Source organism: Idiotropiscis lumnitzeri, chromosome 19 (genome assembly GCF_059441095.1).
Source record: "Idiotropiscis lumnitzeri isolate Australia: NSW breed Sydney's pygmy pipehorse chromosome 19, RoL_Ilum_1.0, whole genome shotgun sequence".
NCBI lineage: Eukaryota > Metazoa > Chordata > Actinopteri > Syngnathiformes > Syngnathidae > Idiotropiscis > Idiotropiscis lumnitzeri.
In genome coordinates this window covers 8,570,729-8,592,269 of record NC_142409.1, presented here as the reverse complement: position 1 = coordinate 8,592,269, position 21,541 = coordinate 8,570,729, and the positions used below count along the sequence as shown (strand labels likewise).

Sequence of the window (21,541 nt, the reverse complement as noted above, 5' to 3'; positions counted from 1 at the left end):
AATTTAACAGAAATTTGCAGCTACTTACGCAGTGATGTGCACTTACTTTAAGTACAAATTTGTACTTCTTTACTTAAGGCAGCTGAATTCGAACTTTTTTTTTGTTTGTTTGTATTACAACGTGACGAAGAATGGTAACTAACAACGGTGACGAGGCATTTCAATTTTTAAATGATGAATTATAATTATTATTTCCTTGTGTGTAAAATCGGGCGGCCCAAACCGAGTCAACCTTTTTCGATCTGCGCATGTTCCATGGAGCGAGAGAGGGAGGAGGGGGAGCGTTTTTTTTTGGGGAGGAGGGGGGGGGGGAGAGGGAGAGCGAGCGAGAGAAAGAGAGGTTCATGGACCATGTCACAGCTTCAGTGTTCTCCATGTCTTCTCGTCCACGATGCACTTTAGGATTTCAATAAGATGCGTGTGTGTTTGCAGATAATCGGCTTCCTCTTCGCCGCAAACTTTTACCTCCAGCCGCTCCAAGCTCAGGGTGAGTCTTGTTCAAATGTTCCTCTATGACTTATTGCTCAACACGACCGAAGTCATTTGTCAAGTTATTCCCATTCTCCGCCTATTTCCTGACATTCGCTAGGAACAAAAAAGAAAATGTTTACAGCGTGAGTGTTAACTTGTTCAAAGTTTGTTGTTGGCCATTTAGTGACAGCTGACATCCTGTTGGCCAGTTTGCTATGCGCTCGTTTTTAACTATTTACAAACCAAATGCATCCGAGTGTGAATTATCGCGATCGAAGAGCACATTTGAGGATATTTTTGCAGCTATAGAGTTGGAAGAGTGTTTTAAGTACTCATCCGGTGATTTGAGTTTGAATAACGGAACCGTTGCGGCTCATGTTGGATTATAGCGCGACATAAACCATATATTGACGTATCGCTATTTTCGGGGGTTTTAGCGCCACAACTGGGTGTTAAATATGGTGTTAATAATGCATTTGTTAGCTACTGTTCCCCGAGAACATACAATACGTAAGTTTCATTTCCAAACTGGCTCGCCACCATAATGGCTACGATAAAATACAGTGGCGTAGTAGGCGCAAGTGTTCAAGAGTATTTTTAATGTGAGCTATAACATTTTGAACGTTAACACTGTGCAAAAAGTGTAAGACAATAAATTTACTTTATGGTTAAAATGAATCACACACCGGTTGTAAAAATAATTGTTTATAGACAAATAGTTCTAAATCTTTAAATGCACATTTATTTGATTTAAAATTAAATTAAATACAACTGAACTGTATTTTAAAAGTACTTTTCCAGATTCAAGGAAAAAAAGGTTTAGACATTAAAACATTATGCACAGTGTCATTATTTGATTCAGTGATTTTCGTGTGGCACTGGTGGTGTCATAAAATGTATTTCTAATTATGTTTGCACAGTAGCTAGCATAATCTTATGGGACAGTTAGCTGGCATCCATAACTACTTAGCAAATAGTAAATGTAGTAAATATTTACCAGAATTTAACATTTATAATTTTAATTTAAAAAAATATTTTGCGCCAAATATAACAGAGGCCTTTATTTTAAGAGGCTCACAACATGGTAAATTATACCGATGTCATGAATATATAATTGAATTTGGTTGCTCTGCTGTCCTTTTAAGTTTGGTAATTAGGTTCATTCTCAAGTACTTGTCAAGACAGACAAACACCGAGGTGTGTATTGGGGCTCTGGCTTTAAATTGAACCTAATTCCGGGTCAGGACCCGGCCTAACATTATTTCTCTGGAAGGTGTGCTCCTCAACACCTTTTTTTGCGCTGCCATTTTATTCAAATGTGCGTCCGGTTTGCAAGTGAGCTTTTAGAGGTCCCATCTACATTATTAGAACGTGTATTTCTTTGAAGTGCAAGTCCACATGGGGTAAGGATGTGGATTTGCTGTGGCTATCACTTTGAATCTCTTTCTCTCTTTTTTTTTTCCTTCATTCACACATCTGCCCGAAACATGAAAGTAACACGGCTCTTAGATCCTCATTTGGGGTGCACATTGTCTACCATATCGAGAGGCCTTGGTGAAGTCAATAGAAGGCTCAGAAGCTCTCCACAATTAACATCAGCATATGGTTAAGTGATCAGCAAGCATTGCGAAAGACATTCACACATTGCCGCTCTTCCTCATTTGACGTCAGAATTCCTTGCATTTTTTTTCTCCCTTGATTGAGTTTGGCGAAACTTTTTCCCCCCGTCATGTCTTTCATGTTTGAGATTTTGTTGTGGAGGCAAGCCGTGAGAGAATGCATCTGGAACCAATTTGGCTCCTCAAAGCAGAAGGGGTGGAGAAGGAGTTGGAAAAGTGGGGGAGGTGGGGTGAGGGCTGCCCTTTTTCTTTTCCGTGTCCACTGTAATCAGGAATGGGCTCCGATCCTGCAAAGAAAATGATAGTTTTCAGAACATAAGATTAAAGTGGCGCTTTGGCGCGGAGTTTCTTGGCCGTCTTTCACTTCAGTGATTGTTGAATTGAGTATGAAATGTTGTTTTTGCGCCGTACGGTGACCTAGTGGTTAGCACGTCTGCCTCCCAGGCGAGAGGTTCCAATCTCTGCCTCGTTCCCCTCCTGCGAGGAGTTTGCATGTTCTCTCTGTGCTTGTGTTGCTTTTCGCTGTAGACTCAGGCTTGCGATTGTGAGTGTGCTTGGTTCTTTGTTAGTTTGTGTCATGTGATTGAGGGGTGAGCAGTCCAAGGTGTTAGCCCAATTTATGCCCAAAGTCAGATGGACTTGGTCCTAACCCAGGTGTGGGCAAACTACGGCCCGGGGGCCACATGCGGCCCGTTAAATGTTTTAATCCGGCCCGCCAAACTTGAAAAAAATTAAATGAATTAAGCTTGTAAATTTTTTATTTTCTAAATAAAATGGTGTGTCAAAGACAGATATTTTGTTGTAACGCTTTTGTTCATTTTCATTTAAATTTTTTTGTCTGACATTGCCAAAACTGCGGTTGAGTGAAAGCTAAATATATGGTCCGTATTCTACAACAACATACAGCCCAAGAGGCTAGAAAAATAATCACTCGGTTTTCTTTGTTGCTTAAAACAATTCATATGATGCTATTTTTCTTTTCTGTTGTTGATTCTGCAGTTTTTCCGTGACTATTTTAGCAGAGCTGTCAAACCCATTTGGGTCACGTAGTACTTATGGTTTCCCTCAGAATGGCCGTAATGTGAAAACCGTGTTGCATATTGTCACCATATCATGTTATTAGGTGACGCAGGCATTTGCGGTGAAAAAAAAAAAAAAGAATGATTTAAAACAATTATTGAGCATAGGTTAAAAATTTGGGTGGGGGGGGGGTTAATATACATGTGTATGGTGTCCCCCACAATAAACAAAGCGTTACTGTAAAAAAAAAAAAAGTTAGTTTAACATCTCCATTGACCGTATAGTTATTAGCTAAAATAAAAGATAAACAAGTGGAGGTCTTCCGGCTTATTCCTTTAAACCCTTCGTTATCATGTTATTGCACATTATCAAACAGCTGTTCTCAGCAAACAGGCAATTGGCTCGTTAATGCGGACACCTCCTTTGTTTTTTTTTTTTCTCTATTGATCTTTAACTGTCCACAGCTGGTTGGCTGAGGACCCGACTAGTTGTTACTCATGGAGCCCAGATCCAAACAGAACCACCGGGACTATCATCCGTATTGAAGTTTTTTTTTTTAAGAGATACTGGAAGTAAGATTTCACCACGAAAACAAAACAGCAATGCGTATGATGCAGCTGCTTTTGATTTTTGGAGAAATATTTTGGATCTTCACAGGCCAAAGCGATTGCTGCTTGCTGTGGATGCTTGGTTTGGTGCAACGTTGATGTAATGCCGTGGCATGAATGGGCTGTAGTCGGAGGATGACTCTTATTCATGGTGGTGTGATATGTGGCACATCAATCTTGACACTGGATGCCTGTTGTTACAGTAAACAGAAAACTTGATTCTATGCCCAGTGACGTGCTCTCCTCAGCTCTTCTTTTCTGAATTTGTACATGGTTTGTTTTTTACTCATTTTTATAGATTGTAAGTTTAATATCAGCCGAACATGACCGATATTAGTATCTTGGCATGCATCAAGGGTTACTGCGATTTTTCTTTCAACGGTGCAGCCCGGTTAGGGACCACTGATATGGATTACTTGAGTCGTCGATGGAATAGTTGACGAGATGATTGATTCTAAAAAGATTCAATAGTGACAAGCCCAATAATTTTTAATTATTTCGATCCTTAAAATGCTCAAATCACTTCGGGCAAACCTGGCATGAACAACATTGTTTTATTTGCCCTGATTTGACCAATTCATTCATTAAACTGGAGATTTAGGAGATATGACACAAGCAATGTGTCTAGATCGAGTGCTGGAGTAAAGAGAAAAAAAAAGCAAGGTTCAAAGTCAAAGTAGCAAAGAAACTCAAGGAATACACTCATCACAAAAGGAAACATCACTGACTGACACCAACAACCAACTGACAAGGACTGAAAGAAACCAGGGAACTAAATACAAGCAAACTGACGAGACAACGAGGCACACCTGAGCAAGCCGCGAGCAGCTGGAGGGAGCTGATTGGCAGACACAAGAAAATGGTGACAGACAAAAAACACAAAACAAGTAAAACGTGAATTTCGACTTTGTCTCTTATTTCCTGCACACTCTTTTGACCAGACAATACCCAGCCCCTCATGGCCATTCATAATTAATCAATTCACAGGAAGTGACCTTGGACCCCCATCCATTAAAATCTTCCCCCCCGAGAGTCTGCTGCGGATCTTAGGAATGCAGGAAGCAGAATGTTAGGATAGCGTCTCTGCTGCCGCTGGCGTTATTGTGTGAACGTGTATGTTGGGGAGAAAAAAACAAAAGAAAAAGAAAAGACCCAAGAGAAAAAAAAAAGTAAAAAAAAAAAAAAACGGGATTTATTCAGCGTATTTTCTGAACGATAGAGCGCCCCTAGTGGCGAAAGAAAAATCCACAGAAAAGCCGCACCGTTGTATTAGCCGCATGGTTCAAAATCTAGGGGAAAAAATGGCGACTTATAGTCCGTAAAATACAGTAATTAGACGATATTTCGGCAATGGCAGCCCCACTTCTGGTCACTGTGGACAAAACGAGATGGTGGCTAGCGCAAACGTATCATTCTGTGATTGCCGTGGATGCCAGCGAGATTTAAAAAAAAAAAAAACGTCTGAACATTTACCATGATTTTAAAATGGCACAAAACCTAAAACAATCAAATTTATAAAATGTTAAAATGTGTTGTTATTTTAAATCTGAAGAACTCAGCATGCAGAAATGGTTTGGTTTGTCCTCATTTCAACTCAATAAGTTCAACAGTCGCCGAAACATAAATAAAGTTAATGTGACCCCCATTGTGAAATTTAAACAAAGACATTGTTGATTTACACAAACTAAGACCGTTTAGTAAAATCTTCTGCCATTGTTGTTTCAGCCCACCCCATCCAGCTTCGTTTCTCCCAAACACCCCCCCCCCCTAAATGTACACACTCAGATAAGCTACACCCGGGGGGGCCCGGGATCCAGTGATTTGTCTAAACTCCACACTTGGACCACATGTTGCCCCTGCAGAGATGTCAAAGCTCATGCTGATATCACCCTCAATTTGGGATTAAGGTGTGAGTTGCGTATTTTCCGTTCTATTATCTTTTCATCAAAGTTGGCTTCACAGTGATTGGTCGGTCACGAGCGCCGGCGTTCATTGCACTGACCGTGAATGTGAGAGTGTTGCTGAAGGGTGGGTGCTTGTCCCTAATGTATGCCGAAGCAAAAATGGGGCCAGGGCTCATTAGCAGCAAGCAAGAGGCCTCATATTTGACATGACTGAATGGCCTCCTTCATCCTTCGCCCGCCCTCCAGTATAATTGTCGCTTGCCATTGTTTGAACGAGCAGTTATGAACTCTCAGTTGTGGTTTCCAAAATGGATTTTATGACAGAAACAGCACGGACACAATAACAAAGTCAAGTTTACTGAACATGCAGGCGTTCAACTCCATTTATTTCGCTTTATTCTCGGCGGTAGCGGGACAAAAAGGGATAAAATAAAAATTGCGGGGGCAAAGATGTAGCGACATTTCAAAGTGAACAGAACAGGTTTGAACTTTTGACTGGGGACCCGTTTGAGTGATCAGATTTATTTTAAACACTGCTCTGTATCTACACCTCCTCTGACCACATTTTTTTTGTACAATCGTTATATTTGCAACATCCCGCAAGCATCTTTCAAGTCGATTTTTAAAGAGGGCTCTTCAGAATGGGCACCATTCTCCTTCGCTCTAAATCACACACTGCGTCCACAAATCACATACAGTGGAAGTCTGCTCCTCCTTAAAGCATCAAAGACAACTGGACCTGCTGATGGAATCCAGAATCCCGTGTCAAGCAGCTGAGGACACACCAACAAAAATTTTTTCCCCCCTCTCGCCAACACACCGAAATGGCGCCACGAGTGTTTTTATCAATACACAAAAACACACTGATAAGTGGGTGTGATGGTTTCTATCAATGTCTCGCCTGTCAAGTACACTCACTTTCTTTGATGTCTTTTAATGCCTGCCAGAATTGGTCACAAGGAAACAAAAGTCTTGGCGCTAACAGATGAAAATGGGAACTATAGCACCTTATATGGAAATGCATATGTGTCCATGTTATGCTCATTTTTGCTGCCGTGCTTAAATTCTTGACAGTTGGTCAAAAATACTTTTGTGTTGTAATATAAACATTTTCAGTGTTTGGAAAATAGGGACATTTCAAGATAGCTCTATAGTGGGTATAAAAAGTTTACACACCCCTGGTTAAATGGCATCTTTTTGTGATGTAAAAAAAATAAATAAATAAGACCAGCTAAAATAAAGAAATCATTTAAATAAATATATCTAACATATATAAATGTATCTAATGTAGCTAATATATCTATATATTAGTGCTGTGCAATGAATCGGAATTCATTAACGGTTACGATTATTACACATTCATTACTCGATTACAACTCACAATTACAAAATTGACATAATTGTAAAAAAACGATTATCATACAGTATGTATATATATTCACTGGTTGAAAAAAATGTCAAGCTCTCATAAATGCAATGTGTTCAGAATTAACCAATCACATTCAACCTCATTGTGCGTCAACTCAGAACTGTCACCATTTAAAGTACCTTTGATCAATCAAGTTGTTCTAGAAGGCTTTACCTGGCATTTTTTTGTTGTTGCTGCTTTTCTGAAGGTTTTGTGTTCACTCTGACTGGCATTTGGAACTGTTTATAATTTCCAAATAAGTTCCAGCTTATTACGAAACAGACCCAAAGCATGGTGCTGTCATCACCATGCTTCACTGGATGTATGGTGTTCGTTTGGTGAGAACTGTTGTGTTTGCGCCAAACAGATCTTTTTTTTTGGGGGGGGGGGGGAATAAAGTTTAACCGTCTTTTCATTGGACTATAAGAAAATGTTTTAAGCTTCCTTGAACTCATTGTTGATCATTTTGTCGTTTGCGTGGTTTGGACTGTTCACCTGTCAAAATGAGTAACAGCTCGAGAGCAGCTAAATGCCCCGTCTAGTCCAACATCACTACTGCGCTAAAGTGTGCGGGCGGGAGAAGTTTGTCGACAGCAAATGGAGCCAAGACGTTTACTGGAACCTTGGGCCGTGCTGTGGTTTGGACCTCTCTTGCCACAAAACACACCCTCATTTGCTTCTGTGTGTTTGTTTCACATGTTCTGTGAGTCAAGAGGTTATTTTATTTATTTATTTATTTTTTTACATGAAAAACAACCCATCAAGCTATTATGTATTATTTTTGTATTAGATAGTTGCCTATATGATGAAAATATCGGATCTACTCATCAATTTATTATTTTAATGCATGGGTGTATTTTAGTAACATCCAGCCCCGAAGACGATCTGAGCCGTGTTTCTAATATGGGCCTTCGTGCTGAGAAAGTCAAAGAAACCGAGATCCCGTCTGTAAACAGAGCAGCACTAAGCTTCAGTTCTCCTGTCAGTACGTTTTTATTGTAAATGCCAAGTCTGTGTGTGTACGCTTACAGATCCCTCCTGTTGCCACCATGCTGCCGAGTTCTCCCCTTGTAAAGAAGCTTGTGATCAGGTAGGAATTGAAACACGACATACGATTCCATTCCTCAGCCTGTTCGTTGGACCATGAATAGAGGCTTTTGAAAAGGGAAGGGTGGTGTAAAGTTGTTTTGTTTTTTTTTTTGGTATTTTATACTCATTGAAGTGCAGAGTAAAAATTCTCTCTCACCCCGCTTCAATTAGGAGCAGGTGACACAATGTCCCATTCTGAAGCGGCCACCGTGGCCTCCTGAACAAAACAGGACATGATGAAATGAAGCGGCAAAGAATGCTCTTTTTTTTTTTTTTTTTTTTTTGCGCGCCAACCAGCAAACAGGCCGAGGCTAATTCATGCTCTTGAAGTGGAAGGTGTTGAGGGGGTGGCTTTCTCGCGTGTTTTCACAAACGCCATTAAAAAGAGAAACAGGAGAAAGAAATGAGACGAGGATCAAAAAAGATGGAGAATGAAGGACGATGGTCTTTTACAAGTGCGGTCACATCGCGCTGTTTGGAAGTGGGGCAAAGTGCTGACCTCACACATTCTTATCAACAGTTCTGTTTTGACGGCGAATGAAAGCTCCGCTTGAGCCTGTTTACCCCCATTTGGCTATATTTAGAACATGAATAAATCAAAGGGCTGATTCAACAACAGGAATGATGATTTGTAATGTACTGAAAGCAACATTTTAAATAACCCTCAACTAATTCACTATCGGCCGAGTAAAAAAAATAAATAAATAAAAAATTGACGTTTTTAGCCGTCAATGGGAGTAAACAAGTTAAACAAGTGAATCTGATACAGCTTGAAACAAAAAAAAGAACGAAGAATAAAACATCAGTCTCAAGTGGGTTTTTTTTTTTTTGTCTTGATGATTGCCAGCCATTGATGGCGCTTCTTAATTTATTTATTTTTTTCTCAGACATGCACTATTTGCTATCCGCTCTAATGAAAGCAGCCATCGGTTTTGAAACGCACCTCAAAGCAAGCTGCACTTTGTGCCATAAGGAAGGCTTTGTCTTTTCGAATAAATTAATACATTGCTGTGCTCTTTTATTTTTCCTTTTGTTGCTGTAGTAGATCGTTGAAGTCACGGACATTTCAACTTGTAAACAAATGGGCTGAAATTCACAAGACGGGGATTTGCGAATTCAAGTCCTGTTTTAGTTTGAGTTTTTTGCTCATATAAAATAAATCAACCGAAGGAGAAAAAAAAATTGTGGTTTGTGGTTCAACTCTCTTTTCTTTTCTGCTCCAGACAGTCAGATATACCAAAAGAGCCATTTGCCAGGTTTTCAACAAAAGCGGCAAAGATGTCACATGATTATTTATCACATTACCATCTTTGCTTTCCATGTAATTTCTAAAAACAACTCTTCTTGGAAAGGAACAAGCTTTTGCCTAATAAGACGTGCCTGACTTGGAGTGAGGCAGAAATGCGACGCACTTTGGCGTGTCTTGAAAAAAAAATGTGTCCAATACTTCCATTTATACGAAGACACCTGTCAAACGTTCTGCCGAGCCATTCTTGTGCTGATCCGTATTTTTATTCCTCTTTTCTTTTCCTGCAGCTCGCCACGATAAAGAGTGAGTCTCGTTTAAAGCATCTCCTGCAGAGGTTGCCGAGTTACTGTCCTGAGTCAATGGTGAGTCCAATCCAGGCGTGAGCAAACTGCGGCCCGGGGGCCACATGTGGCCCGTTAAACGTTTTAATCCGGCCCGCCGAACGTGAGAAAAATGAAAAAAATAAAGCTTGTTCATGTTTTATTTTCTAAATACTGTGTTTTGTTGTAATGCTTTTGATCATTTTCATTTAAAATTATATGTATTTTTTTTTCGATTGGTCTTGGGAATGAAAGACAACCTGAAAAAAAAAAAACGTATTAGCTGACATTACAACACTAATTATTATTCTGTTTTTACTGTAGAATGAGCTGTGGGTTTGCATCAACTCGACACTACCAGGTAAGATAATATTACATTGAAGACGAAAGCGTCAAAGCACTATTTGCATATGAACAATTTTGGCCTTTGATACAAGTGTATTTACTCATAATTCATGGTAAGCGCTATCTTTCCGGAGCATCTTTTGCACTCATAAAAAGAGTACACCACTTTCCAGCTTCAAACCGTTTGCAAGTAATAAACTCTTTAAAAGACTTCCATCCCGTCATTAAAATTTGTGAATATTTCTTCTTTTGGTTTTTGCTTTGTCTTAAGGAGTATCAAGAAAGTCCGACAGCTGGGTCGGACTCGGTTGCTGTGAGCTCGCTATCTCATCTGAGTGTCGCAGGGAATGCAGACAGGTATGTAGAATCGTAAATAAAATCGTGTCGAAACTTTGTTTTTCCGGATACAATGTTATCCGGTGCTTTCTTTTTTGCAGGCATCATCCAAAAATGACCTCACAAAAGTATGCAAAAAAGTCACGGAGGTCAGTCGAGGTTTCATGCGCAAACACATGTTTTTTTTTGTTGTTTTTTTTTGTAACTGACTCAGATTTGATTTCATTTTCTTATGGAGGTGTGAAACACAAGATTTTCTCAACAGCATTTTTCTTGTTGCAGAATCCTCTACACAGCTGTATCACCAAAAATGAAAGTAAGCGACTGTGTTCAAAGTGTTTCCAGTTGACATTTTTATTTATTTTTTTCTCGTGAGTCGCATCATTTCCCCCCCATAATACGTGACTGATACATTATTTGCCCGCGGTTCTCTAGTGGGCTCAACGTGTTGCAGCTACGCGGGTCGTCACACCACCTGCCGCGAGTACTGTCAGGCCATCTTCAGAACCGACTCGACCCCCACCGTGTCTCAAATCAACGCCGTCAAAGAGTACTGCCAGAGCCACAGTACTCAGCTGGTCAGCTGCGTCGGCAATTTCACCAAATCCTACCCGATACGCAGCCCGATCGACAGTACGTCGCACCTGAGCCAAACGATCCGGAGATAATGTACCCGCCCCAGATGATTTCCTGGTTCCCGTCCAACTAATCAATCCTCTCACCTCTCAGGTCTGTACTGCTGCGACCGAGCAGAGGCGACGCACTGCCAAGTGGCTTGCCGGCGAATCCTCCGTACCTTGAGCACAGAGCATGAGATCATGGAGGGCTTGATTGACGAGTGCGGCTCCCAGCCTCTCCCCCAAGATCCCATGTGGCAGTGCTTTCTGGGAAGTGCCCATCCCCCATCGCCCACTGAAAAAGAAGTCCCACATCCTGCCAAAATGGACTGTGCCAAACTGCACTGCTGCTCCAAGGCCAACACCTCACTCTGCAGGTACTGACCTCTCGCATTGTAACCAGACGAAGTATAAATGCAAAAAGTCGCCAGACTGCTCGAGTTGAGTTGCCGTCTGACTAAAGAAAAATTCAATTCCAACCCCGTTTGGCTCCTCTTTGTGCTCCTCTTCGCATTGTGCTTTGCTTAATGTTTACCAGACTCCAGTCGCGTGATTCCAACAGTAGTAATAACAGGCAGTTATTGGCCACCAAACAAACAAGCCGTCTGTACTTGGGTGGGCAGTCTATTGCCTAAAGGTTTCGGAGCCCAATCATTTGTTTTTGTCTGCAAATAGAGACAAATTAATCTTAATATTGTCCAGCACTCGTCTGGATTAACATTTTCAGTTCTGGTATATTTTTAATTCGCTGAGTTGAGTTCTCTCCGCTCTCATGTGGTGTACACAAGATGACCAGCGCAGTGCACGACACACATTCCTAACAATCAAGAGTCGCCGGAACCGGAAGTCGGGTGTAGTACCTGGTATGAACTGTGAGAGGCAGCATCGTGCCGCAAAATAGAAAACAAAAGAATAAATTGAAGAAGGTACGCTAACCTTAGCTTATTACTAACTCCAAGCTTCAGGGAGCTTCCTAATTGGCTACGGTGATATATAACGTCACAATTCACGGAGTGTGTCGCACTTCCGTTCACACATAAGAATTTACGATAATGTCGATTGCTGCGTTGTTGGTGTTTTTATTAATGATCAGTGGAGGGGGGAAAAAAATGACACTATGCACCCACGACCGCAGGATTAGCAAAAATTTAAAGCTTCAAAGAAATGAAAAAAATAATAATAATAAATAAATAAATAAAAAAAATAAAATAAAATCACGAGAAAATCAAAAAAATTAGAATCAAATTTCCCAGCTCAGCAATAGGTCAGTACAGGTAGGTGTCAGCAAAATAAACGAGTAAATGACTGACTGACTGACTTGAAGCCGCATTTCTACAAACAAGGAAAGTTTTAACCCCTGTTTTAATGCATAAAAATTCAATTCTCTTTGCTCCGACAGAGACATGTGTCAAGAAATTAGCACAAACTGGGGCAGCCAAACATGGCAAGACTTTGACCAGTTGTGTGAGTATAACCCGGTGGAGACAGAGTTGATCAACTGCCTGGCCGATGTCAGGGAGCCCTGCCAGTTGGGGTGCAAACATCTCTCCTATTGCACCAACTTCAACAACAGGTCAGACTCCAAAAAAAAAAAAAACACTCAAAATTTCAATGAAGGTTCCAACGCATGTCAACACCTAAACGCAGAAGCACGCACTAACTGTCGCTCAAGATAAACAAAGCACAACCAAAATTTCGGAAAAGAAGCTACTCCAGCTTTGAAGCACCAATTAGCACACTGCATGGAGACAGACGGACGCCTCCTATTATCTGCGTCCGCAGGCCGACAGAGCTGTTTCGCAGCTGTAACATGCAGTCCGACCAGGGAGCGATGAATGACATCAAGCTGTGGTCCAACGGAACAATCAAGATGCCGTTTATGAACATTCCTGTGCTAGACATCAGGAAGTGTCTGCCGGATATGTGGAAGGCGGTTGCTTGCTCTCTGCAGATCAAACCTTGTCATAGCAAGTCCAGGGGGAGCGTCATATGCAAGTAAGTCCAATCTGATAAATCTCAGTTGTGGGAAGTTACTTCCATCGCAATACCTTCACTATCCGATGCTATCGAATACAAGCGCTGTAAAAGTCTGATTTGTTTGGGTTTAGGTCGGATTGTGTGGAAATCCTGACCCAGTGCGGGGACAGACGACGTTTCCACGAGGGGCAAACTCCTGAGAGGATATGTGAGCTTCTGTCGCCCATTGATGACCCCGAACGTTGCATTCCCCTCCACAGATACCTCAGTGAGTGAAAACCTGGCTATGAATAGTCCGACAAAGAAAGAAATGAATTTAAATGATGACTACTCCACGGCAGACAGTTTGTTTGCTTTGTTTTGACTTTAGTTTTTTTTTTTTTTTAGTTTTTTCAGAGCAAGTGTGTTAGTTTTTATTTTTGGGGAAAATTCTTAGTTTGTTTTGTTTTTATTAGTTTTAGTTTTATTTTATTTTTAAAAATACATGGAGTACTTGAGTGCAAGATTTTTTTTTGGAAAAAAAGGTCACTAAGTATTGCATAATAAAACATAAAACTAATGTAAAGTAAACGATAATTCCCAAACAATTGTTTGACCTTCCTGCTTCGCTATGGTCTAACCGTGACCCCCTAACCCTGTTTCAACGTCGTTAGTTCTTATTTATTTATTTATTTATTTTTATTTTTATTATTTTTTATTTTATTTATTTTTTTTACAAAAATGTTTATTTTAATTTCTGTTTTGTTCATTAGTTTTATTTTTTTTATATCCAGTATTTGTCAATTGCAAGACAAAGAAAAAACACAAGGTCATAAAATGTTGCAAAATGAAGTACTGCGAATGACAATTCTCAAGCAACTGTTTGACCTTCCTTCGTCCAAACAGCAGTAATGAAATAAATCCATTTGAAATAAAACCCAAAAGTTGAATGGGCCAAGATATAGTCTCAGTTTGTTTTAGTTTTTTTAAGAGCATTTTTTTTTATTTGATTTTGTATTTATCTCTTCCATCAGCTCCAAGTTCTCTAGGAAACAACGTTATCGAAGAGGTCCTTCATCCATGCAACCCGAACCCTTGCCCGAGCAACCACGTATGCCAGGTCAACAGGAAGGGTTGCCTTGACGAGCTCAACTGTCAGCCGTTCCTCTGCGTGCCAGGTCGGGCCACATCCACGCCAATGCTGAGCATATTCTGCAAACCGACGTGTTTCTGACTTGGTCTGTTTTCAGGATGTAAACTTGGTGAGGCGTCGGACTTTCTGGTGCAGCAGGACGCTCGCTTACAAGTACCGACTCGCACCGGTCCGGCCGGGTGCTACGAGGTCTGCACATGTGGTGCCAGTGGTCGCCTGGAGAACTGCGTGGAGATGCCTTGTGTGGACACCAACAAGGCTTGCATTGTGGGAGGACAGAAGATGAGTAAGTGCTGCTGAGTCTTTTTCGTTTTTGGGGTCGTTCGGGAAATATCACGGACTTGGCATTTTCCAGCTATGTTGGAATCCAACTTGACCCAAATGGTCACGGAAACAGCTTTTGACATGCTAGAAATTGGATGAGAGCGAGACGGTATTGATGTGTTGGCTCGGACGGCGGTCGCCTCTCCCAACTCTGACGAGAGGTAATACGGGGATCGTCGGCCAGGTCAGAGCAGAGTCTGGTATCACCCCTGGGCCGTGACGGTCCTAAAATCGGATACAATGGTTGGCGCCTCGCGGTGAAGGACGGTTCGGGTTCTGAGCACACTGCCGTATATAAATTTTAGGACCTCAGCGACCCAAGGCTAATACCTGAGCTTGCCACGTCCTGATAGCCAACTCCCCTTTTACCTCTCGTCAGAGTTGGGAGAGGTAACCAACGACCAAGCCATGACTCCATAACCTTTTTTTGTCTTCGTCAGATCACGGGGTGTCCTACAGACTTGACTGCGACACCTGCTTCTGCTTTGCTGGCCAGCCCATCTGCTCTGACCGAGAATGTCTCAACATTGAGAGCTCAGATGACGATCGTCTACATTTTACCGGTGTGTCTACATGATATTCTACATCTGTATCTTGAGGTATAATGGGAAATATATGAACGCTGTTGTGTACCAGGAGCGGAGATTAATCGTAAGGCAACAGAGAAAGCAAGGAATGTATTTCGGTTTAAATCTGTGTGCAAGATTTTCTCTGTGGGGTTTGTTTGTTCTTCATCTGCTTGCGCAGGTTTAGATGAGGTCATAAACACGCCAAGTACGTTTGGTTGATGTCTAGCCAGTTGTTCTGTCCAAAGCGCTGCCTCAAGATCTGTATCAGGTCTGCCTCGGTTCACTGTGACAGCTGGAAATACGAGACTTTTACGTTGAAAAGAGCGTATTTTCACCTGCGTTCCGTAATTGGTGGTGTATACGGGAAGACGTTCCAAAAATCACATTAAAAATTCAAACATTTCATTATCAAGTCACATACTGGGACAACAATATTTTGTGCCTGCCCTGCGAAAAAGAACACAATTCTCTCATCTACAAAAATATCTTTGCCTCCTGTCCATCATCCCGTTGTGGTCGTCGGTATCCCTCAATCTGTAAATACTCTTACATCTGGGAAAACAAACCAAGCCTGGCTTGAAATGATCTATTCAGGCAGCTATGATAACATTTTGCCGACGCATAAATTTAGAATGCGAGTGGAGTACTGTGAAAATGACCTTATCCGTCCATTTTTGATGCCGCTTGTTCTCATTAGGGTGGCATGTGTGCTGGAGCCTATATAAGGTTGCCAGCCAAACAACCATTAACCTAACGTGCATGTTTTTGGGATTGTGGGAAGCAAAAACCCTCGCAAGCACACGCTGAACATGCCAACTCCACACAAGAAGCCCGGAGCCAAGATTCCAACCCCGATTGTCAGAATTGTTACACACTCATCTACGGCCCCATTATAATTGCAAGAGTTTATCCGATAATAGCATTCACCCAATTTACAGTTTCCTTTCCTCCTTTCCTTTCCTCAGGTCTTCCATGTAACTGTCCAGACCACTTCATCCCAGTGTGTGCTTCCAACGGCCGCACATACCCAAGTGCCTGTGTGGCTCGCTGTATGGGTTTCATGGACCATCAGTTTGTGTTCGGCCAGTGCCGTTTTACCAATCCCTGCGCCAGTAAACCTTGCCAGAGAAACCAGAGGTTGGTAGAGCCGCTGCCTAATCTGAGCTAAAACTCAGCAAATCGTGACATTGACAAATAGATGAAACCTCACTTCTCAAGACAAACTTATTATGAAGACATTTATAGCATTGATGCAAGTCGGGTCTTTTATATATATATATATATTCATTAATGATTATGATTATTACACATTTATTACACAATTACATGTCACAATTACAAAATTGACATAATTGTAAGACATGATAATGATTACGATTATTACACATTTATTACACAATTACATATATACACGGTGAAAAGATTCCGTTGTGGTAAGTTAAGATGTCCACACGGCTCAATGCTGACGATTTTCAGTTTAACCAAACATTCTTCATTTAAATTCACACTCCCTCATGCCGGTTTACCACTTTCATTCACACCCCATGATGTCTATGATCCCACCGGGGGGAAAAAAAATCCCTAAAGTCTTTTTCCTGGCACACCGATCAAAGGAACATGCATGGAGTCATCACTGCATGATTGGATGGATTTGATTGAAGAAAAACACAAACATGCGCGTACGCTAGCATGTGCTGCTCGAAGCAGTTTTCTTTTATTGTGAGTGGAAACACGAAAACACCTCTTGTTTGCACATAAATTAGCTGCTGGGATTCTTTGGTTGCATAACATGGTTTATTTGCATGTTGCTTGAAGAAACTACAAAAATGGTCTCCCGCAGAAAGTGTGTATTGATCCCAGCAATCAGCTTTATATTCCATCCCATATCCGGTGGGACCATTTAAGATGAGTGTTTAACGTGTCAATATTTCTCTCCTGGAATCATTGCGCACCTGAAGTCAAACTTAACTGTGTTTTAAGGTGCGTCCCAAAATATCAAGTTTGCCTGAGCGACTTGTTGGACTGCCTGCAGTACGAGTGCGTCGGCCGGCAGTTGGCCTGTGACAAGAACAGTGTGGAGCCGGTGTGCGATACTGACGGACTCATTCACACTAGTCTGTGCCAGCTACAGCAAGCTGGGAAAACGCTTGCCTATTTGGGCCACTGTCAGGTGAGGGAAGAACCACAGATTTGATCGTTTCATGAATCACAACAAGTCATCCAGGTCTTGAAGGAGCAAAGCAGCCACAGGGAGTCACACTGCCACGGCCATGAGTGTTGCCATGATGTGGCAATGATTGAGAAATAAAATAATGAGAACCAAACACCAGTAGCCCTCAGTTTAGCTAATTCTGCTAACTAGCAAGGAAGGATAAAAAGCACTTTTGTACTTGGTCGAGCTTCTGCACTCAAACTGAGGATTATCATTTTAGCAAAGCCTGAACTCTGAATGCATCTTTTTATACGTGACATAATTACATAGGTAGTACGTAATGTTATGGCCTGTGAGTTAATTTGAGGTTTGCGTTTCTAGGAAGCCTGCAAGAGCCGGCAGCAAGTTTGTGGCCACAACGGCGAGACGTATAACACGGTGTGCGAGGCCTACTCGGACCGAGTGACTCTCGACTATGACGGACACTGTCAAGCTGTGGGGGCCGCTTCTGGCACGGCAGCTGACACTGCCTGCAGTTTAATTTCATGTCCACGTTTGTCACCTGCGGGCTGCCGGCCTGTCACACCCCCAGGTGAGTCATTCGACTCGTTCACAAATATGTTAACGTACGATATGAGTGCGGAGGATGCATCACAACAATTCTTGACTTTTTCAGGAGGATGCTGCCCGATTTGTGCCAGTATGCTGCAGGTCCTTTGGAACAAAGAACAAATGAACACGTTCTCAAAGGTTTGGTGGATTTAACGCAGTTTTCATTGTTTTTTTTTTTTTCTCAATTTCCTGTTTTTTGTGTAACATGGGAACATTTTTGTTCTAAGTACTTGGTCCCCATCTTGTGGCATCAACCAGTATACCCAGTTATTATTTGCTGTATATGTTTGGATTTACACTCACTGGCATTTAAGAATACATTTGAAGGTTGTTATGTCGCATTACTTTTTTAAATGGCTGTGATCTTTATATCTCCACTCAGGTCCAGCGCGTTCAGAGTTGTTTGACCTCCTACTTTTTTTTTTTTTTTTTTACAGCTAAATAAGAATCAGCCAGTGTCAGTCCACGATGTCCTTCAAATCCTGCGACTTCACGTGTCCATCCCACAGTGTGACGTCTTTGGCTACCTCAGTATTGACCACGAGCTGGTGATCCTCATTGCGCCCGTGGATCAGCATCCAACGCCCTTGCAGGTATCACACACACACACACACACACAGACACACCCGCGCACACGTCGCAATACGGAATGCAATTTTTTATTTCTGATATCTGTATGTTGAATGCACATTCTCCAGATTGAAGCCTGCAGGAAGGAAGCCGAGAAGATCGACTCCCTCATCAACTACGCCAGTCCAACACTCGTCTCCCACGTTCCCCTTTCTGCTCTCGTTGCCTCTGAGGCCAAAACGTCTTCCGTCAACTCCTCCGGGGGTGCTCGACTATCGCCTCCGCACCCCATCTTGTGCTTTCTCCTGGGTCTCTTCGTCGCTGCAGCCTTGAGCCCCCAACATCTGTAAATAACCAAGACATCTTGCGGAAGGAAGCCGCGGCGCCGCCTTCGGACAATCATAATTGACTCACCAGCGCGTAAAACAATCACGGTGGAAAAGCTATTAATATGAAAATCTTTGTACATACAGTATTATGAGTGGATGAGTTCTTCGTTATTTCCTAAAGTATGGTGGACTTGTGAGGACAGTGTTCCGCCGCTTGCATTATCTCGGTGCCAACGACTATGTTGAAATGCGAGGAGGAGATTCAGTCAGACAGGTGATCAATCGCGCTGTCTCATCATAAAAGTAGTGCTTTGCTACCATCGTGTGGCATTTACAGGCAATTATAAAGCTTAAGAGGGGGGCCCTATTAGTGGCTAATTTTTGCTTTTTATGTCAGGGCTCGATCGTAATCCTCCGCAAATTGCGGTGGAACACTGTATATTTGAGTGTGTGTGTGCGTTTATGAAGCATCGAGCTTCGAATGAACAGTGTTAAATCCCAGCAGCAAGCTCTTCTCTGACAACTCGTTTAGTCAGAATTGTATTAGCCGTTAGGGCTTATGTACACGAAGCGTTTTTTTGTTTGTTTTTCGCAGTGCCAGCTATCAATCCAAATGTGAGTCATACCTCGATTAGCGTTGATAGTGTGGTAGTTCACATGTATTACTTTGATTTTGATTCGCCTTGCAAGTGACTGGTGACCAAGTTCAGGGCGACCTAAACCCGATTAAGTGCTTTTGAAAAGGGATGGATCGATATTTCAGTGGTTTTATCCAGCTGACATGCTCCACACAAGACTTCATTTTCATGACCAAAGATGTTTCTAAGAGATGCGTGGATTACAAATGGCCTAATCTGTCAGGAGGAGGTGTAGATGAATCGGTTTGTGTAAGAATCAAAGTGATGGGTAAGTGTGTATTGGGTGTTTAAGTGTTATACAATATTTTATAAAAAAAAAAAAGATGGCAACAAAAGTGAGCACACCCCCAGCTGAAAATGCCTTTGGGCATAAAAAATTTCCCAAATGTGTTCTCGTAAATTTGTGTTAATTCCAGTACAGTACTGTGTATACCCGTGGAAATGATTTTCAAATTTTTACATAATTTCAGGCTTGGGTTGACACCAATTATTGAGAATTCCAAAGAGTGCATGTTTTTTTTTTTTTTTTTGGGGGGGGGGGTTTATACAGTATTCCATTTGACGTGAACCTTTATACGTTTAATCTCTCGCTTCGTGTTCTGAACTCCTGTTTCCATGACTGTGTCTTTTTAAGAATAATGCTGCCCTTTGTGGATATCGCCGATCTTCCAGTTGTTCTCGTTTCAACCACAAACTAGTTGAGACTGACTCAGGTATAGAGCACTCAATTTTGCTTTAATACAAGAAATCCATTCTTATTATGCTCCCCCGTAGGAACTGAAAGTAGAACATAAGGATTCGAGCAGGAGATAATGACATGATGGCGCGAGCCATTTTTTTTTTTTTTTGGAAGGGGACATGAAGGTTTTGCGACGCTAGTGGGTTATGGTTGAGAAAATGGAAAAATAAAAAGTGTTCTTATGTGCCTGGCAAAGCTGCTCTACAACCACAGATGACGTATGTTTTACTGGTGAATTGTATTTTCTCTCATTTTTTTCCAACGATGGTTACGGTGTGATCATACCTGAGTTTAAAAAAAAAAAAAAAAAAAAAAAAAAAGATCATCCCATTTTTGTGTGAGGCCAGTAGCTCTTAAAGTATTAAAAGGGATTTAACCTATTTGTACATTGACAGTATAAACTAGAAGCCATCTGATAACAAGACAATCATCTTCTCGCTACCTCTACTCCTCTCGGGGTAGAGAAAATTTCCACTGTATGCCTTGCATAATAGTGTCCTATGAAGTATTATTACTAATGCAATATCTTTTTTTTGTTAAGAATGTTCTCTATATTTGATAAGTGTACGGAAATGTTTGAGATATCTATCATGTGTGCCATGTTGGGTTTTTTTTTTTTTAATTGATGTTATTTTTTTTGTGCATGATGATCGTTATGAAGTGATTTTAATCGGGTTGTGTTGTGTCTATTTGCATTATCTAACTGCCTGTGCAGCACACATGTGCCGATCTTTACCAGTATTATTGTGCTAGGCAGATTAATTCAGGGTACAAAGGAGTATTAGGGCCACAATGGGGAGAATCATGTAAAATTACTTTAAAAAAAAAATGTGTTAAATTATTGAGAAGAAAGTCGTGTTTTTAGGCGCAATCAGTCAAGAATTTTAGAGTAAAGTTGTAAACTTATGGGAATAAAATCATGATTTTATAGTGAATGTAAAAAAACAAATTCCTATCTTACAACGTTGGTCTTTTAATGTTAGGATTTATTTATCACAAAATGTTGACTTTATTGTTGTAATGTTTCCAATTAATTCTCATTGTAGAATATCTTTTTTTTATATTCCATAACAGGGAAACCTCACCTGGCTCATATTATTGTATTCTGTATCTATCTATTATTGTTAATGTCTTGTTTGTCATAACTGAATGTTTTTGTTCATGCCAACATTGGTTATGTTACTTTTCAAAAAAAAAAGTTTGCTTCTGCCTTGTTTCCTCTCCGACATGTGGATGGATCTCAAAGTCTTTCCACACTTGGCTGAATTTTCAGGACTGAAAGACTAAATATGTTGCTATTATGATGTGAAAACTGAAATGAATATAATGTGGCAGAACAGCATGGCTCTGTCTAAAGTAAAAAATAAATAAAGATGGTGGGAAAAACAATTGGTGGTGAATTTACTTTCTGTCATTTTTCTATGTCTTGTTTTGCATCTATTTTCAACATAATGCATATTTTCGTGACACATATTAAAGCAATTAGTACCAAACAGTTTTTTTTCTTATCTTC

At 41.1% G+C, this 21,541-nt stretch overlaps 1 protein-coding gene across 2 annotated transcripts; it reads left to right on the top strand.

The window, feature by feature from the left end:
* The first annotated feature begins 335 nt into the window (after positions 1-335).
* On the top strand, positions 336-21,417 carry reck (reversion-inducing-cysteine-rich protein with kazal motifs). 2 transcript variants are annotated; one of them, XM_088283390.1, is made up of 21 exons: positions 336-487; positions 8,062-8,120; positions 9,656-9,730; positions 10,013-10,049; positions 10,305-10,390; positions 10,471-10,518; positions 10,652-10,685; positions 10,805-11,002; positions 11,099-11,363; positions 12,386-12,559; positions 12,769-12,981; positions 13,095-13,231; positions 13,977-14,120; positions 14,193-14,381; positions 14,860-14,982; positions 15,954-16,125; positions 16,969-17,158; positions 17,522-17,732; positions 17,817-17,890; positions 18,190-18,345; positions 18,451-21,417. In XM_088283390.1, exons 1-21 carry the CDS (start codon positions 415-417, stop codon positions 18,670-18,672), a joined length of 2,880 nt encoding a protein of 959 aa, XP_088139516.1. In that variant the 5' UTR covers positions 336-414; the 3' UTR covers positions 18,673-21,417. The 2 variants fall into 2 exon arrangements, with proteins under 2 accessions (XP_088139516.1, XP_088139517.1); XM_088283391.1 differs by lacking the exons at positions 336-487; positions 10,652-10,685 and having other exon boundaries at positions 8,061-8,120; positions 10,471-10,497; positions 10,824-11,002.
* The last annotated feature ends 124 nt before the right edge of the window (positions 21,418-21,541 follow it).